The following is a 17,550-nucleotide window of genomic DNA, read 5'->3' as shown; positions in this document are numbered from 1 at the left end:
AGCCCGTGCGCCACAACTACTGAGCTCCCGTGCGCCACAACTACTGAGCTCCCGCGCCTCAACTACAGAGCTTGCGTGCCACAAACTACAGAGCTCACACACTCTGGAACCCACACGCCACAACTACAGAGCCCAGGCACCCTGGAGCCTGCACACCACAACTAGAGAGAGAAAACCTGCACGCCACAACTAGAGAGAAGCCCGTGCGCCACAATGAAAGATCCCATATGCCTCAAAGAAGATCCCGCATGCCGCAACCAACACCCGACACAGCCAAAAATAAATTAAATAAATAAAATAAAATAAAGTTGAGGCGGAGGAAGAAAGATCCTAAGATCTTGTGAAATTAGACAATCCAAATAGGGTTTGTTTCAGTTCCACTGGTAATCTCTCATCACAGATGTTGAAAATTCTCACTATCAATATTCAAGAGGGTAATTATTTTTTAAAATAATGGAATTTCCAAAGTCCCTCAATTTTTCCAATCCTAAAAACAAAAAACAAATAGTGTATTTCTCTATAAAAATGCTAGACTTGTAGATTACCTAAGTGGTAATATGACTGTGATATTAAATTTAGAGAGCTTATTTAAAAATGCTAGTGGAACACAGGTTGGAGAAAAGTAATCCACAAAACTGAATTTTCCTCCATCTACTTTAAACATAATGACCCTTGGTTTAAATTTACTTTTCAAAGACTTGCATAAGGTAATCAGAATTTTTTAGTTAATAATTTATCCCAGTGGTCCTCAACTTTGGCTTATATCAGACTTGCATTGAGGGCTTGTAAAAACAATGATTTTTTTTTTTTTGCCTCATCCTAGAGCTTCTGAGTAGTTCTAGGGGCAGGGCTCAAACAAAAATTCTCATTTCTACAACTTAGCAGGTGAGGTGGATTCTGCTGGTTGGGGACCACACTTTGGAACCAACGCTCTAACGTAAGGGCTTATAACATGCCTATAAAGTTCAGTATATTTCTGACTTGAATAAAAATCAGAAAAATGATTTATCACAGAGGAATGTGGCATTTTACTTTCCTTCAAAGAGCTCCAAGTGGGTGTGCACTTGCATGTATATACACATGCACAGACACCCAAATGACATCCTCATCCCACCACATACACACATAATCAGAGAATGTGTGAGAATACAACCTGGTTACCAGGAAATGTAGCTGCACTAGGCCACAACACACTGTATAATCTCAACTCACACACCTGAACAGCAAAAGTAATGTTAGGAGCAAATATTTCCAGGCATAAATTTGAAAGCCTAACAGTAGCACTGACAATAACAACATCTAACACTTTCTGAGTGCTTACTATGGGCTAGGCACTGTTGGAAGCGTTTTATGTATTAATTCATTTAATTATCTCAAAACCCATACAAGGTAGATTATTATTATTTCCATTTTACAGATGAGAAAACAGGCATAGAGATATTGAAGTTTTTTTTTCCTTTTTTTTTAAATTGGAGTATAATTGCTTTACAATGTGTGTTAGTGTCTGCTGTACAATGAAGTGAATCAGCTATATTTATACCTATATCCCCTCCCTCTTGGACCTCCCTCCCACCGCACCCCCATCCCACCCATCTAGGACATCACAGAGCACCGAGCTGAGCTTCCTGTGCTTTATAGCATGTTCCCGCTAGCTATCTATTTTACGCGTGGTAGTGTATATATGTCAATCCTAATCTCCCAATTCATCCCACCCTTCCCTTCCCCACCATGTCCACATGTCCGTTCTCTACGCCTACATCTCTATTCCTACCCTACAAATAGGTTCATCTGTACCATTTTTATAGATTCTACATATATGCGTTAATATACGATATTTGTTTCTCTCTTTCTGGCTTACTTCACTCTGTATGACAGACTCTAGGTCCGTCCACATCTCTACAAATGACCCAATTTCATTCCTTTTCATGGCTAAGTAATATTCCATTGTATATATGTGCCACATCTTCTTTATCCATTCATCTGTCGTTGGACATTTAGGTTGTTTCCATGACCTGGCTAATGTAAATAGTGCTGCAATGAACATTGGGGTACATGTGTCCTTTTGAATTATGGTTTTCTCAGTGTGGATGCCCAGTAGTGGGATTGCTGGGTCATATGATATTAAAGCGACTTGCCCAAAGTCACGCCTAGTTAAGCAGAAGAGCCATGATTTGAATTCAGTCAGCCTCATTTCAGAGTCCATGCTCTTGAGAGTAATCATCTACTAACCTTTTTTGTAAAAGAGTGAAAGGGAGGTAGATTTCAATGGCTTCTGAGTCTGGAAGGCTGAGGTTGCTTGTGCCTCTGAATTTGCAGTAGAATTTACACGTGTAGTTGACCCTTTTTTCTTTGGGGATCTTACAGGAGAAAGATACCTAGATATATTCAAAGGAAAAGACTTCATTTGAAGTTTGCTAAGAATCTCTCTCTCTCTCTCGCTCACACACACACACACACACACACGGCTGTACACATGCATCCAAACACATCTTGTCTATTTAATCTACTGTTCTACACCAAATTCCTCTTTAAATACAAGTTGGAAAAGAGAGACTAATAGGAAAACTAAGCTTGTCCTTATCATTTCTAACTCTTTTTCAATAAATGGCTTTTCTTGGGAATTACTGCCTTATTTAAAAAATAGCTGCATATGTTTATATGTTCAATTCTAATAACTAAAGTGGGACTGAGTTCATAAAATGACTCCAGCTTAAAAGAACAAGCCACTGATATCAAAATATCAATTTCTCTGATTCTTCTCCTAAAAACATTTCATTGATAACTATGGTTCATATACATAGGACTTAAGTTACACATACATATTCCCTCCTAAACTATATAGTACATGATTATATGAATTAATATTTCAGGTAACATTATCAAGGCAGATTTACACCTGTATACTAAAAATATGTCAGGCATGAATCAAGGCAGAGATATTAGTAAAATTATTTCTCAATTTCTGACCTTCTACTGCTCTGTGTTGCCCTTTATTTTAGAGGATAATCCAGGTCTACTTTCTTTGTTTTTTTTCAAGAACACTTTTTATTAAGGTCACTATTAGTAAAAGGTTTACAGTCTTTTAAAAATATCCCAGAATCTACTATGAAGAGCAAGTACTAGGGAGTAAACACCAAAGCATAACTTTCTAATTTTGTTTTAGTAGCTGAGAAATCATTCTGAGCAGGAAGTAGGATTTGTACCTTACTATGGATGTTTCTAGTACATGCAATATATTTACTAGTACACTAGGAAAAGGGAATCACCATAACAACTTTTTAAGTACCAGGGTCTAGTCTATTATCACCCTTGAATTTCCCTTCAATTCACTAACTAACAATATTGTAGACTGACTTAACTTGGGTAGAAGTTAGTCTCCCTTGAATTCTAGGTGAACACATTACCTCCTGGACTTTGCTACTTGAATCTCAGACTTAAGAAGGCCAAAGTGGAGCTCTTGATTTCTTTCCCATGTCAAGAAATGGCTCCACGTTACATCCAGTTTCTTAAGTTAAAAACTTAGGAGGTATTTTTAATTTTTCCCTTTTCCCAATCTTCAAACCCAATGCAAAAGAAAGTTCTATTAAATCTTCCTCTAAAATACACCCCAGATCTTTCCATTTCTTTGTATCTCTACTGACATATCTTAGACCAAGTCGTTTACATCTCTCACTTGAACTACTGAAATTTTCTCCAAACTGGCCTTTCTACTTTCTTCCTTGCCCTGTTCCTTTCCCTCCTCCAAACCCACCTGTACTTCAAATAGCAGCCAGAAACTGACTTTAAAAATACCAATTATAGCAAGCTGCACCCCTGCTTAAAACCTTAATGCTTTCCCACTGCCCTTCTAAAACTGAAACTCCTCCCTACGGCCTATGAGAACCTACAAGGTCTAGCTCCAGTTTGCCTCTCCAGCCCCATCTTGTACCATTCTCCTCTTGTTTGCTTTGGGGTTTCTTTCTGTTCCTCAGACCAGCTAAGTTTGACCACCCAGGGCCACTGCACTTAATACTGCTGTGCCTGGAATGCACATCATGCAGATTTTGCCTGGCCAGCACCCACTTGTTCTTCAAGTCTCAGGTCAAATAGCACTTCATCAGAGAAAGCTTCCCTAAACATTCTATCACTCTCTTAGCTTCTCTTTCACATCATTCTGTTTCTTTCTATTACAGAACTTATTATATTCTAAAATCACCTTATGTATTAGTTTACTTGTTCACTGTTTATTTCCTTCCTCCAGAGAGTAAGCTCTATGAGGGGAAGGACCTAGTCCATCTTATTCGCCTTTGTATTCCCAGTGCCTAGAGCACTTCCTGGCACCTAACAGACAACTGCTTATTGAATTAAAGAAAAGATAAGGCTTGACTTATTTATATTTATGTATTACCTAGCAAACAAATTTATACATGAAGGCAGACGCTCCATATGCTAGAAATACTTCGGTACAAATTATCATGGAAATGACATCTCTGGAAAACAGTCCCTGCACTAATCATAGAACTCTGTAATGTCAATTCCTATACAGAACTGAACAGGAACATAACATTAGGCACATTTCTATGAAAGGCAATGTAGCTAGACTGCTTAAGAGCATGGGCTTTGGGGTCAGATTGCTTGAGTTTGATTTCTAATTCCTTCTTCTAGATAACAGAGGCTGATAGCCGCGTCTATTATCTTACAGGGCTGTTAGGTCACTGTCCAGCACATAGTGAACGCTTAATAAATGTTAGTTATCGCCTTCTTCTTCCATCACACCTTCATGAACTAATCAACCGTTTTAGTCTCTGATCCCACACTACTCCCTTTGCCCATCCTATGCTTCACTCCAGATGCGCTGAGCTGTACTCCCTGAAAAATGTTTCCTGCTTTCCTGGCTGCTATACTTTGGGGTTCATGCTATTTCTGTCTCTTCCCTCCTCTCCAGTTTCCATGTTGAAATCCTGCTCTGCCTTTGAGGACTATCTAAATTGCCATCTCTGCATGAAAGCTGTCCTCATTACACCAAACCTGAGTGATTTCAGTAGCACTCTGTATCACTGTATACGAACTTTATTTGGGTCATGTATCTTATATTACTGATCCCTGAAAGCAGGAAAAATGTCTTATTCAAAATTCTATTCCCTACAGCTTTTGTATAACATCTTGCATTACACTATGCTCAGAATCTATTTGCAAGTTGAATGGATTGACACAACAGATATTCTACTTACATATCTGCTGCAGTGTGATTATTCTGGAGAGGAAGGCTGAGAGAACAAGCAGGTTCAAGGTGATCAGCTGGTCCTTCTCGGTCCTTTGCTTGTTTAATAAGATCAAATAAAGGTGAATCCTATATGAAACAAGACGACATTAAAACAACATTGGTAAGTATGATTCTCCAATGTATATATCAAAATCATATGGTTTGACATGGTGAGCATTATGAATTTAGTCATAATTGACAATAGCAATTTTGAAGTCAGAATAAGATTCTTTTCTCCACCTTGAAAATAATGACTGCTAATTTTTGTATTACACATAAAATAAAGAACTAGGAATATGTATAACTTCAAATGCTTGTATTAGAAAAGAAATTAAAAGTTAGGGAAAGAGACACAGAAGAGACCCAAAGAAAGTAAAAGGAAGAAAATAATAAAGACATGAACAGGATTTAATGAAACTGAAAACAAAGATAAAATACATGGTTTGATCAACTAAACTAATAATTGGTTCTTTGAAATAACTAATAAAATTAAACAAAACTCCAGTCAGATTGAGAAAAAGAGAAGAGACAGATAAACAGTATTAGGAACAAAACTGGGGCCACCATTACGAAGATTAGAAAGATAATAGGGGACTGTTGTGAAAAATTTTATGTCAATTCATAGGAAAACTTAGACCAAATGGAAAATTCCTCAAAATATAAATTAACCAAACTCAATAAGAAATAAATAAACCTCAACAGTCCTATACACTATTAAAGAATTTGGATCAGTAATTAAAAGTCTCCCCACAAAGAAAACATCAAGCACCGCTGGTTTTACCAGTGAATTCCACCAAATATTCAAGGAATAGATAATTCCACTTTTGCTCCAACTCTTCGGAGAATGGAAGAAGTAAAAACATTCTCTATCTCATTTTATGAGGCTAGTACAACACTGATACTAAAAACTGTCACAAAAAGGTAAATTATAGCCCATCCTTGCTCATGAACAGAGATATAAAAATTCTGAACAAGAAATATTAGCAACCCACAACAGCAGTGTTAAAAAGAATACATCATTTACCAAGTTGAGTTTATCCAGGTTGCAAAATTAGTTCAACGTTAGAAAATCTATAATGCAATTCACCTCACTAATAAATCTAAGGTGAAAAATCTTGTCAAAATCAATGCAGAAAAAGTTCTCATTTAAAAACCCATTTGTCATTAAAAAAAAAAAGAAAGAAAACTCTTAGTAAACCAGGAACAGAAGGGTACTCCAAATTTTATAAATGACATCTACAAATAAACAGAAAAACCACAGCAAACATTATATGTAGTGGTGAAACGTTAAGAGCATTCCCCTTAAAAAATCGGAGATAGGAGAAGGTTGTCCCATTATCCTGCTTTCTATTCAGCATTATACTTAAAGTTCCAGTCTGCTCAATAAGTCAAAGAAAAAAGACTGGAAAGGAAGAAGGACAAAAATACCACTATTCACAAATGATTTATCTGCTGATAAAGAAAATTCAAAAGGATCTACAGTGAAATTATTAGAATAAGAGAGATTAGCAAGGTTTCTGTACTGTTATGAAATCAATGTGAAAAATAATTATATTTCTATATACCAAGCAAAAAGTTTAAAAGCATAATTTTTAAAATATCATTTACAAAAAAGTAAGACCAGCAGTAAGAACCATTAAAAACCTTGATTCAAAAATTGTAACTTTCTGGAGGTGAAAGCTTGCAAGTCCATAAAAATGGGGGCCATATATATTCTATTCTTTTAGTACTTGAACTAAAGGGCAAGAAAACAGACAGATGGCCAAGATGCTAGATTTATTTCAAAAGGAAAAGCGGTGTATCCGTAAATAAAAATACAAAACACTGTAGAATATAAGTAGATTTTGTAAAAATATGAAGATAGTCTATTCAATAAAAAGTGAAAAATCAGCTAGCAATTTGAAAAAAAATTACACTTTCATAATATATAGAAAATCAATTACTTATGTTAAAAAACAAAATTGAGAAAGTATTAGAAGTATACGAGAATATCTTTATAACTTTTAAAAAAATCTTTTTTCACCTTTATTGAAGTATAATTGACAAAAATCATATATATTTAAGGTGCACAACGTGATGGCTTCATACATTGTAAAATGATCACCACAATCAAGCTACATTAGCATTCATTACCTCACACAGTAACCTTTTTATTTTCTTTCCATCCCTTCACCCCCTTCTTTATAACTTCTTCTTTATTTATTTTTAAATTTTTTCATGTTATTTATTTTTTTATACAGCAGGTTCTTATTAGTCACCAATTTTATACACATCAGTGTATATATGTCAATCCCAATCGCCCATTTCAGCACACCATCATCCCCACACCCCCCCCGCGGCTTTCCCCCCTTGGTGTCCATACGTTTGTTCTCTACATCTGTGTCTCAACTTCTGCCCTGCAAACCAGTTCATTTGTACCATTTTTCTAGGTTCCACATACATGCGTTAATATACGATATTTGTTTTTCTCTTTCTGACTTACTTCACTCTGTATGACAGTCTCTAGATCCATCCACGTCTCAACAAATGACTCAATTTCATTCCTTTTTATGGCTGAGTAATAGTCCATTGTATATATGGGCCACATCTTCTTTATCCATTCGTCAGTCGATGGGCATTTAGGTTGCTTCCATGACTTAGCTATTGTAAATAGTGCTGCAATGAGCATTGGGATGCATGTGTCTTTTTGAATTATGGTTTTCTCTGGATATATGCCCAGTAGTGGGATTGCTAGATCATATACTAATTCTATTTTTAGTTTTTTAGGGAACCTCCATACTGTTCTCCATAGTGGCTGTATCAATTTACATTCCCACCAACAGTGCAAGAGGATTCCCTTTTCTCCAAACCCTCTCCAGCATTTGTTGTTTGTAGATTTTCTGATGATGCGCATTCTAACTGGTGTGAGGTGATACCTCATTGTAGTTTTGATTTGCATTTCTCTAATAATTAGTGATGTTGAGCAGCTTTTCATGTGCTTTTTGGCCATATGTATGTCTTCTCTGGAGAAATGTCTGTTTAGGTCTTCTGCCCATTTTAGGATTGGGTTGTTTGTTTCTTTAATATTGAGCTGAATGAGCTGTTTATATATTTTGGAGATTAATCCTTTGTCCGTTGATTCGTTTGCAAATATTTTCTCCCATTCTGAGGGTTGTCTTTTCGTCTTGTTTATGGTTTCCTTTGCTGTGCAAAAGCTTTGAAGTTTCACTAGGTCCCATTTGTTTATTTTTGTTTTTATTTCCATTACTCTAGGAGGTGGATCAAAAAAGATCTTGTTGTGATTTATGTCAAAGAGTGTTCTTCCTATGTTTTCCCCTGAGAGTTTTATAGTGTCCGGTCTTACATTTAGGTCTCGAATCCATTTTGAGTCTATTTTTGTGTATGGTGTTAGGGAGTATTCTAATTTCATTCTTTTACATGTAGCTGTCCAGTTTTCCCAGCACCACTTATTGAAGAGACTGTCTTTTCTCCATTGTATATCCTTGCCTCCTTTGCCATAGACTAGTTGACCATAGATGCATGGGTTTACCTCTGGGCTTTCTATCTTGTTCCATTGATCAATGTTTCTGTTTTTGTGCCAGTACCATATTGTCTTGATTACTGTAGCTGTGTAGTATACTCTGAAGTCAGGGAGTCTGATTCCTCCAGCTCCGTTTTTTTCCCTCAAGACTGCTTTGGCTATTCGAGGTCTTTTGTGTCTCCATACAAATTTTAAGATGATTTGTTCTAGTTCCGTAAAAAATGCCATTGGTAATTTGATAGGGATTGCACTGAATCGGTAGATTGCTTTGGGTAGTATAGTCATTTTCACAATGTTGATTCTTCCAGTCCAAGAACATGGTATATCTCTCCATCTGTTGGTATCATCTTTAATTTCTTTCATCAGTGCCTTATAGTTTTCTGCATACAGGTCTTTTGTCTCCCTAGATAGGTTTATTCCTAGGTACTTTATTCTTTTTGTTGCAGTGGTAAATGGGAGTGTTTCCTTAATTTGTCTTTCAGATTTTTCATCATTAGTGTATAGGAATGCAAGAGATTTCTATGCATTAATTTGGTATCCTGCATCTTTACCAAATTCATTGATCAGCTCTAGTAGTTTTCTGGTGGCATCTTTAGGATTCTCTGTGTATAGTATCATGTCATCTGCAAACAGTGACAGTTTTACTTCTTCTTTTCCAGTTTGTATTCCTTTTACTTCTTTCTCTTCTCTGATTGCCAAGGCTAGGACTTCCAAAACTATGTTGAATAACAGTGGTGAGAGTGGACATCCTTGTCTTGTTCCTGATCTTAGAGGAAATGCTTTCAGTTTTTCACCATTGAGAATGATGTTTGCTGTGGGTTTGTCGTATATGACCTTTATTATGTTGAGGTAGGTTCCCTCTACGCCCACTTTCTGGAGAGTTTTTACCATAAATGGGTGTTGAATTTTGTCAAAAGCCTTTTCTGCATCTATTGAGATGATCATATGGTTTTTATTCATCAATTTGTTAATATGGTGTATCACATTGATTGATTTGCATATATTGAAGAATCCTTGCATCCCTGGGATAAATACCACTTGATCATGGTGTATGATCCTTTTAATGTTGTTGGATTCTGTTTGCTAGTATTTTGTTGAGGATTTTTGCATCTATATTCATCAGTGATATTGGTCTGTAATTTTCTTTTTTTGTAGTATCTCTGTCTGGTTTTGGTATCAGGGTGATGGTGGTCTCAAAGAATGAGTCTGGGAGTGTTCCTTCCTCTGAAATTTTCTGGAAGAGTTTGAGAAGGATGGGTGTTAGCTCTTCTCTAAATGTTTGATAGAATTCACCTGTGAAGCCATCTGGTCCTGGACTTTTGTTTGTTGGAAGATTTTTAATCACAGTTTCAATTTCATTACTTGTGATTGGTCTGTTCATATTTTCTATTTCTTCCTGGTTCAGTCTTGGAAGGTTATACCTTTCTAAGAATTTGTCCATTTCTTCCAGGTTGTCCATTTTATTGGCATAGAGTTGCTTGTAGTAGTCTCTAAGGATGCTTTGTATTTCTGCAGTGGCTGTTGTAACTTCTCCTTTTTCATTTCTAATTTTATTGATTTGAGTCCTCTCCCTCTTTTTCTTGATGAGTCTGGCTAATAGTTTATCAATTTTGTATATCTTCTCAAAGAACCAGCTTTTAGTTTTATTGATCTTTGCTACTGTTTTCTTTGTTTCTATTTCATTTATTTCTGCTCTGATCTTTATGATTTCTTTCCTTCTGCTAACTTTGGGTTTTGTTTGTTCTTCTTTCTCTAGTTCCTTTAGGTGTAAGGTTAGATTGTTTATTTGAGATTTTTCTTGTTTCTTGAGGTAGGCTTGTATAGCTCTAAACTTCCCTCTTAGAACTGCTTTTGCTGCATCCCATAGGTTTTGGGTCGTCGTGTTTTCATTGTCATTTGTCTCTAGGTATTTTTTGATTTCCTCTTTGATTTCTTCAGTGATCTCTTGGTTATTTAGTAACGTATTGTTTAGCCTCCATGTGTTTGTGTTTTTTACGTTTTTTTTCCCTGTAATTCATTTCTAATCTCATAGCGTTGTGGTCAGAAAAGATGCTTGATATGATTTCAATTTTCTTAAATTTACTGAGGCTTGATTTGTGACCCAAGATGTGATCTATCCTGGAGAATGTTCCGTGCGCACTTGAGAAGAAAGTGTAATCTGCTGTTTTTGCATGGAATGTCCTATAAATATCAATTAAATCTATCTGGTCTATTGTGTCATTTAAAGCTTCTGTTTCCTTATTTATTTTCATTTTGGATGATCTGTCCATTGGTGTAAGTGAGGTGTTAAAGTTCCCCACTATTATTGTGTTACTGTCGATTTCCTCTTTTATAGCTGTTAGCAGTTGCCTTATGTATTGAGGTGCTCCTCTGTTGGGTGCATGTATATTTATAATTGTTATACCTTTTTCTTGGATTGATCCCTTGATCATTATGTAGTGTCCTTCCTTGTCTCTTGTAACATTCTTTATTTTAAAGTCTATTTTATCTGATATGAGTATTGCTACTCCAGCTTTCTTTTTTTTTTTTTTTTTTTTTTTTAAAGGATTTTCTTATTTATTTATTTATTTATTTATTTTTGGCTGTGTTGGGTCTTCGGTTCGTGCGAGGGCTTTCTCCAGTTGTGGAGAGCGGGGGCCACTCTTCATCGCGGTGCGGGGACCGCTCTTCATCGCGGTGCGCGGGCCTTTCTCTATCGCGGCCCCTCCCGTCGCGGGGCACAGGCTCCAGACGCGCAGGCTCAGCAATTGTGGCTCACGGGCCCAGCCGCTCCGCGGCATGTGGGATCTTCCCAGACCAGGGCTCGAACCCGTGTCCCCTGCATTAGCAGGCAGATTCTCAACCACTGCGCCACCAGGGAAGCCCCCAGCTTTCTTTTGATTTCCGTCTGCATGGAATATCTTTTTCCATCCCCTCACTTTCAGTCTGTATGTGTCCCTAGGTCTGAAGTGGGTCTCTTGTATACAGCATATAGATGGGTCTTGTTTTTGTATCCATTCAGCAATCCTGTGTCTTTTGGTTGGAGCATTTAATCCATTCACGTTTAAGGTAATTATCAATATGTATGTTCCTATGACCATTTTCTTAATTGTTTTGGGTTTGTTTTTGTAGGTCCTTTTCTTCTCTTGTGTTTCCCACTTAGAGAAGTTCCTTTAGCATTTGTTGTAGAGCTGGTTTGGTGGTGCTGAATTCTCTTAGCTTTTGCTTGTCTGTAAAGCTTTTGATTTCTCCAACGAATCTGAATGAGATCCTTGCCGGGTAGAGTAATCTTGGTTGCAGGTTCTTCCCTTTCATCACTTTAAGTATATCATGCCACTCCCTTCTGGCTTGTAGAGTTTCTGCTGAGAAATCAGCTGTTAACCTTATGGGAGTTCCCTTGTATGTTATTTGTCATTTTTCCCTTGCTGCTTTCAATAATTTTTCTTTGTCTTTAATTTTTGCCAATTTGATTACTATGTGTCTCAGCGTGTTTCTCCTTGGGTTTATCCTGTATGGGACTCGCTGCGCTTCCTGGACTTGGGTGGCTATTTCCTTTCCCATGTTAGGGAAGTTTTTGACTATAATCTCTTCAAATATTTCCTCTGGTCCTTTCTCTCTCTCTTCTCCTTCTGGGACCCCTATAATGCAAATGTTGTTGCATTTAGTGGTGTCTCAGAGGTCTCTTAGGCTGTCTTCATTTCTTTTCATTCTTTTTTCTTTATTCTGTTCCGCAGCAGTGAATTCCACCATTCTGTGTTCCAGGTCACTTATCCGTTCTTCTGCCTCAGTTATTCTGCTATTGATTCCTTCTAGTGTAGTTTTCATTTCAGTTATTGTATTTTTCATCTCTGTTTGTTTGTTCTTTAATTCTTCTAGGTCTTTGTTAAACATTTCTTGCATCTTCTCGATCTTTGCCTCCATTCTTTTTCCGAGGTCCTGGATCATCTTCACTATCATTATTCTGAATTCTTTTTCTGGAAGGTTGCCTATCTCCACTTCATTTAGTTGTTTTTCTGGGGTTTTATCTTGTTCCTTCATCTGGTATAATGCCCTCCGCCTTTTCATCTTGTCTATCTTTCTGTGAATGTGGTTTTTGTTCCACAGGCTGCAGGATTGTAGTTCTTCTTGCTTCTGCTGTCTGCCCTCTGGTGGATGAGGCTATCTAAGAGGCTTGTGTAAGTTTCTATAACTTCTTGAAAGGAAAGGACTTTTTAGGTTTGACCATAACCCAGAAGTCATAAAGGAAAAGATGAAGCAATCTGACTATACAGAACCTGAAAACTTCTGTATAACTAAAACCACAATAAACTAAGTTAAACAAAGTCTTTAAAAAATAAACAATACTGATTTATTCTACAACCACCATAATGTACTAATTCCTATTGTCAAGGCATTCTTTCCTGTATTCATTAGGGGCACTCTGAAGTGCAATCTAAGTAATGGCTTTCATCTGCGTAAAATAATGCTAACAATTAACACCAGCTAATGCATGTATGTCATATTCAATGTTTTACATTTTCTAGTCATTGACAAACTGAATATCTTTACATATGGGATAAATGGAACAAATTCACATATATTCAGCAGGAGTCGCCTAATCCCACTCGTTTCTCAAACAAAGACATTTCAGGAGACCTTGAGACTCACAAAGATATGCAAGTAAACCTGAGCCTTTAATAGGATTTAGGTATGCTATTCATCAGGTATGTTACTTTCTCTTCAGATATGGTTTAACCCATAGATGGTTTACCTGGTTATGCTTTAAATTTGCACAATAGGATTATACCAAAGTGAATTCCTCTTCCAAGGATGAAGGTGGCATTTTGTTCACCAACAGTCTTCATGTTTCACTCAGGTATCACTTTTATTACTCCATCTCCCCCAACCCAATTGGTCACAGAGATATATAGATACAGGTTTATGATCATGATTATGCCACGATAATAATAATGAGAAGAAGTATGGTGCAGTGGACAGAAACACAGACTCTGGAGCCACACCACAAGGGTTCAAGTCCTGACCACTTACTGGCCGCATGACCCTGGAGAAAGTTGCTTAACCTTGTTATGATTCACTTTTCTCAACTGTAAAGTGGAGATGCTAATGACAATAATGCCTAGTTATCCATGCATCCATCCACCCATTATTCGTCATATGTCTATTCTGTAACAGGAGCTTTACTAGGAAGTAGGAACATAAAGGTAAACAACCCTCCAGTTGCCAGCTACTGATAGGGTCACTTCAGAAGCATCTGTCCTCTTCCACCTTATTCAACATGTTCATTTGAAATGAACTGTAATCGTCCTCTACCACCAAAAAATTTCCACTCCTCCTCAGTTTTTCCCATATCATTAACACTTCTTATATACAGTTGCCCAAAGCAAAAAAGAATCATGTTTATTATTCTTTGTCTCACTCTCCACTGTCCAATCCATGCAAGTCATATTGGCTCCAACTTCAAAATATACCCCAAGTCTAACTTCTTCTCCAGACGGGACTTTTAGAGAGTTCTTAAAATAAAAGCCCAGTGCCGGCGACTTCCTTAGTGACACAGTGGTTAAGAATCCGCCTGCCAATGCAGGGGACACAGGTTCCATCCCTGGTCTGGGAAGATCCCACATGCTGTGGAGCAACTAAGCCTGCGAGCCACAACTACTGAAGCCCACACGCCTAGAGCCCGTGCTCCACAACAAGAGAAGCCACCGCAATGAGAAGCATGCGCACTGCAACGAAGAGTAGCCCCCCTGCTCACCACAACTAGAGAAAGCCCGCGTGCAGCAACAAAGACGCAATGCAGCAAAAAAAAAACCAAAAACCAAAAAACAAAAACAAAACCCAGTGCCAAGCATATAGTGGACACTCAATAAATATTTCTAGAATGTTATATGACATAACCATACCATAGGTTTAATTAAACACAGCAAAGCACAAAGAAGAAAGTGGATGATAAGATTTGATTTCTAACTGACACTAAATATCAACTGTGGCACCTGGCCTCCAAAATAACCCCTATAATTCCTGCCACTGGGTATTTACACCCTTATACACTGTCTTAGGATTAGTCTGTGTGGTCAATGGCATATAGCAGAAGTGACAGCATGTCAGTTCTGAGATTAGCTTATAAAAAACCTGCAGTTTCCGTCTTAGGCGCGTGCTCGCGTGCTCGCTCTCTCTCTCTCTCTCTTTCTCTCGGATCTCTTCTTGCTCTAGGCGAAAGCAGCTGCCTTGGAGTAAGCAACCCTATGGAGAGGTCTATGTGGCAAACAAATGAAGCCTCTGGCCTACAACCAGTGAAGGAATGAGGGCTGCCAACAACCGTGTGAGTGAACTTGGTAGCAGATTCTCGAATTCCAGGAAGGATTTAAGCTGACTGCAGCCTTTGTTGACAACTTGAGGAACCTTCCTGAGAGAACTGGAGCCAAAACCACATAGCTAAACCACTCCCAGATTCCCAACCTTCAGAAATTATGTGCGAAGTAAAACATTAGTTGTTTTACTAAACTGTTAAGGTTTGGGGTAATTTCTTACACAGCAATAGATAACTAATACAGAATCTGATTTTTTTTTTAATCTAAAGAAAGTATTTAATGGACTATTTGACTTCTGAAAATTTATGCATTTATATCTATAGCACTGTTCACATTCAGGACTCAGACAGAAGTTTACTCTTGGTCTCAGGCAAGCTGTCTTATGTCATTACTGATCTACTTAAATTAACTCTCAGCATAATCACTCTCTGGACATTCCACTCTATTTTGCCATTTAATCATGTGAAGGAAACCAGACTCTCTCTGTCAGCAAGTAATATGGATAGAAAAAGTTATAAGTCTACTCTACATGATCTTTCATATTAACATACATCTAAAGCAAATGTGAACTTCTCCAGAGAGTAAAGGACTTAAAGGCTATCAGGTCAAGGTGTTCCTAAAAGAGATTCTGATTATCCAAGTACGTAAGAGTTCTCCAGTGCTAGTAGAAAAATTAACAATAGGGGAAGTGGAAGACAGGAATTGCTATTGTTTTCTGGGTATTTTAAGAAATATTATTGGCCTTACATTACAGGAAATGTTTTTGTACTATCCTAAGCCAAATCATTATAAGACCATTCTACCTTGCAAAAGGAAACTAGAATACAAAACATAAAATTTTGGGCAGGCCTTGACTTTTCTGACAGTTCTTTCCCATTCAACTTCACTACTTCTTTAATATTGATATTTCTCAGGATCCTTTTGCCAATATATATGCTGGCTGAGCCACTATGATGGCTTTAGTTACATCTCTACTTATTCCTAAATCTACCTTTCTGACTAAAACTATTCTTGCAAATTCCAGATCCAGTATTTCCAACTAGATACCTTGGATCTCTACACGTATATGTGGCAAACATCTCAAATATTAACAAGTTCAAACATTAACATGAACTTATTATCCTCATCACCAATCAGCTATGACTCCTTCAATATCTTCTTTGGTCAACTGTTATCAATCACCTAATCACCCACAGTACAAATCTTAGAATTACCCTCAGTTCCATCCAGGCACCTAACCTTTTGATTCATGCTTTTACTTTTAACATATTTATGCCTTTATATTTAAAACTGGTTTCTTGTAGATAGCATAGAGTTGGGTCTTCCTTTTTTATCCACTCAGACAATCTCTGCCTTTTAATTGGGGTTTAGGCTATTTACCTTTAATGTAGTTATTGACATGGTTACTTTAAATCCTACATCTATTTGTTCCATCTGTTCTTTATTTCCTTTTGATGAAGGTGCAAAAGCAAATCAATGGAAAAAGAATGAACCTTGACCTAAATCTCAAATCTTGTACAAAAATAAATTGGAAATGGATCATGGACTTAAATATTAAATGTGAAGCTATAAAACTTTTAAAACATAGGGGAAAATCTTGGGGATCTAGAGTCCTTAGACTTGACACCAAAAGCATGATCCATAAAATAAAAAACTGATAAACAGGAGTTCATCAAAATTTAAAACTTTTGCCATGAGAAAGACATGTGAAAAGGATGAAAAAAGAAGCTAGAGACTAGGAGAAATTATTTACAAGCCACATATCCAACAAAAGACTAGTATCTAGAATATATAAAGAACTCTCAAAACTCAATGGTAAAAAACCCACAAACAATCCAATTAGAAAATGGGCAAAGACATGAAGAGACATTTCACCAGAGAGGAAATACAGATCACAAGTAAACAGAAGAAGATATTCAATACCATTAGCCATCATCCTGATGGGCAATGTAAATTATAACCTCAATGAACTATCCTCACATGATCAGAATGGCTAAAAGAAAAAATAGTGGCAATCCCAAACAATGGCAAGGATGCAGAGAAACTGGATCACCCATATATTGCTGATGGGAATTCAAAATGGTACAACCACTCTGGAAAATATCTGGCAGTCTCACAAAATAAAACACAATAACCACATGACTCTGCAATTGCACTCTTTGGGCACTTATCCCAGAATAATGAAAACTCATGCTTATATAAAACCTGTACACAAATGTTTATGGCAGCTTTACTTGTGATAGTCAAAAATATTCTTCAATATGTGTATGGTTAAAGAAACTGTAGTATATTCGTACTATGAAATATTAGTCAGCAATAAAAAGGTATGAACTATTGATACATGCAGTATTTTAAATCTCCAGAGAATTTGGCTGAGTGAGAAGAAAGATAATCCTATTTGATTTCATTTATATAATATTTTGAAATAACAAAATTTTAGAAATAAAGGGCAGAATAATAGTGGCCAGGGGTTAGGACACACATAGTGGGGCTGGAGAGAT

At 37.0% G+C, this 17,550-nt stretch overlaps 1 protein-coding gene across 3 annotated transcripts in view; it reads right to left on the bottom strand.

Moving 5' to 3' along the window:
- The window catches only part of RB1 (RB transcriptional corepressor 1), a 130,556-nt gene that overhangs the window by 15,904 nt on the left and 97,102 nt on the right, over positions 1-17,550 (bottom strand). For all 3 annotated transcript variants that reach the window (XM_057532518.1, XM_057532521.1, XM_057532520.1), the window contains exons 18-19: positions 5,211-5,329; positions 2,230-2,375 (exon numbers count right to left, since the gene is read on the bottom strand). In XM_057532518.1, coding sequence (XP_057388501.1) covers positions 2,230-2,375; positions 5,211-5,329 — 265 coding nt within the window. The remainder of the gene's footprint in view (positions 1-2,229; positions 2,376-5,210; positions 5,330-17,550) is intronic.

The sequence above is a fragment of the Balaenoptera acutorostrata genome, chromosome 18, assembly GCF_949987535.1.
Source record: "Balaenoptera acutorostrata chromosome 18, mBalAcu1.1, whole genome shotgun sequence".
In the NCBI taxonomy this organism is placed as follows: domain Eukaryota; kingdom Metazoa; phylum Chordata; class Mammalia; order Artiodactyla; family Balaenopteridae; genus Balaenoptera; species Balaenoptera acutorostrata.
The sequence above is the reverse complement of the archived record's forward strand: the minus strand, read 5'-3'. Positions and strand labels throughout refer to the sequence as shown.